This window comes from Lactuca virosa, chromosome 7, assembly GCF_052849685.1.
Source record: "Lactuca virosa cultivar CGN04683 chromosome 7, Lactuca_virosa_CGN04683_v6, whole genome shotgun sequence".
Taxonomy (NCBI): domain Eukaryota; kingdom Viridiplantae; phylum Streptophyta; class Magnoliopsida; order Asterales; family Asteraceae; genus Lactuca; species Lactuca virosa.
The window spans coordinates 191938945-191941317 of record NC_136432.1 but is presented as its reverse complement, the minus strand read 5'-3'; the positions used below and the strand labels follow the sequence as shown (position 1 = coordinate 191941317).

Here is a 2373-nt window from a genome sequence, read left to right as displayed (position 1 = left end):
TTTGACAATATTAGTTTATTTGCAAGGAGTCGAAGATCGTTGATATCATGTTTCAATGTCAAGATTGAGTGGGGGATGTTAAAACGTGGAAGTTCTCTCGTTATTTAAATCTTGATATTGGTTTAATATTTAATGTTGAATACTTATGTTCATAATTGTTTTGCCGATAAATTTAAAACAAATTAAATTTAATGGAAAGGAGCATTAACCAGTACATATTATAGAGTTATGTATAAATATTATTGCAAAATATAGGTACTAGATATGTAATATATGTATATGTATATGAACCCTATGACATATAGTTCTCTTGGTCATAAAAATGCTCCTCCATTTTTTCATCTTCTCTCTCTTGTTCTTCAATATTTACATTTTGTATTTCAAATGTGTTTGTATTGTTTTTTATGTATTGCTTGGATATAATAAATCTATATCTGTTAAGAATTTTTATCCTTTGATTTTCTTGTATTTTTTTATTTTAGTTTATATTTTATCTTATAAATCCTTGCTTTATTCTCCTTTGTCTTGTAACCTAAAACTCATATTCAAATAACAGTAACCTAAAACTCACATTTATATAGAGAACATTGTCTCTGCTATGTTTCAATAGAAACAAAGGAGTACACTCCCACATACAAAGGTGTTATAATATTTTCATTATAGAATTATTAAGTTCATACTTCATCAGAAAACCATACACCCACACTTATAAAACATAAGCACTAAGGCCGCTATATACTACAAATAGTGAAATAGAGCTTAAATGCTTATATCAGTTGTGAGTTTGGGCCTCATGAGCTTGTTTGTATGCAGTTGCCTCTGCATAAGTGCTGCAACACCTGCACCCTCCATTGTAGTAACGTCCACCACCACAACAACCATATCTGCAATATCCTCCTCCACGGCCGCCACCGTTGTATCGTCCACCACCGTTATTGTATCTTCCACCGCCGTTGTTGTAATTTCCACCACCGTTGTTGTATCTTCCACCACCATTGTTGTAACCTCCACCACCGTTGTTGTATCCTCCACCACCATTATTGTATCCTCCACCACCGTTGTTGTATCCACGGTCATCACCACCATACTTTGCATCTTCTACGTCACCTGCATCAATCATCATTTTAGTAATGTACATTTTATTGCATGAATCCATGTATAGAATTCTGGGAATTTTATGGAAACATCCTGTACAAAAAGCCAATTTCATCTAAGAACATTAAATTTACTCACTGTCATTGTTGGACTCCAGGTTCTTAGCTGCAGCCATTTCAGAGCTAATTAAAAGAATAGTGGCCAGAGCAAGTGCAAGAAGAAGGAAAGTCTTCGAAGACATTTTAACTGTTTCAGAAAAAAACTATATGGAAGAAGGATGAAGAACCATTGTGGTAATATTCCTCTATTTATGGAAGGATTTATGCAGATGAAGATTTATTGCAGATTGGTTGGGTGGTTAGGAGCTGGGACCAAGCTTTCATTGGCTTTGACATTTTGAAACCTATTCTTATCCTGAACATCTTGTGCCGCATTCATTTGTTTTGTTTTATATTCTAAGATGTCATATAAGATGTTTCGTTCAGTGAACATCTGGTTCCTTATTCATTCTTTAATCAGGTTCAACGAGGTGGTTCATGAGAAAATCAAGTTCAACCTGACTAGTTCAAATAGAAAAAATAATTACTTAGAACGTGTTTTGACAAAAATAGTTGTAAACCGGAAGGTGGTAGCGGGTAGCGGATAACTGGTAGTGGGAAAACTGTAATTTTTATTTGTTATATGATTATTTGATAAAAATAGGTTGAAGCTTTTGAAATATATAAAATTATATAAAATGATAATTGATTAAATATAAATAAATATATTTTTAAGGATAATTATTGAAATTAATTTCAAAAGCGCAGTAGTGTTTTGTTAAATGCTACATGAAGTAGCTTTTAGATTTGGAGCATTTTGTTTAAACTAAAAGTTAAACGCTCGTACTGCCAATCGAAACTTTTTTTTTTTTTAAATTTAGAGCATTTTGTCAAAAGCTAAAAGCTGGAAACTCGTAAACGCTTCTAAAACTCAATGTCAAACACGCCATAAAAAAAGGTGGTTAGAAGACCGAGCACAAATTGGTTATTCCTTGTATTGTTTTGACTACAAGTAATTCAACAAACTTTGTGGTGTAGATGTGTGAAAGAGGCAACATCTATTTATAAACCATCCACCATTTCCTTATTGGAGTAGATGTGAGACTTATATACTATGTTTTCCATTGTCTATAGTTATACCTCTCATTTTTTTTGTGTAACACTATAAAGTAAGTCCTTCGGAATTTTTAATTAGCGTAGGTCCTAAACTTTTTGGTATATAATTTCTAATTTTTTATTT

At 32.4% G+C, this 2373-nt stretch overlaps 1 protein-coding gene across 1 annotated transcript; it reads right to left on the bottom strand.

Moving 5' to 3' along the window:
* Nucleotides 1–550: 550 nt before the first annotated feature.
* Nucleotides 551–1387, bottom strand: LOC145125798 (uncharacterized). The gene is made up of 2 exons (XM_079061211.1): nucleotides 1234–1387; nucleotides 551–1107 (listed from the first exon to the last, which is right to left on the bottom strand). The coding sequence occupies exons 1-2, from the start codon at nucleotides 1334–1336 to the stop codon at nucleotides 773–775; spliced, it is 438 nt and encodes a 145-aa protein (XP_078917337.1). The 5' UTR covers nucleotides 1337–1387; the 3' UTR covers nucleotides 551–772.
* Between the last annotated feature and the right edge of the window lie 986 nt (nucleotides 1388–2373).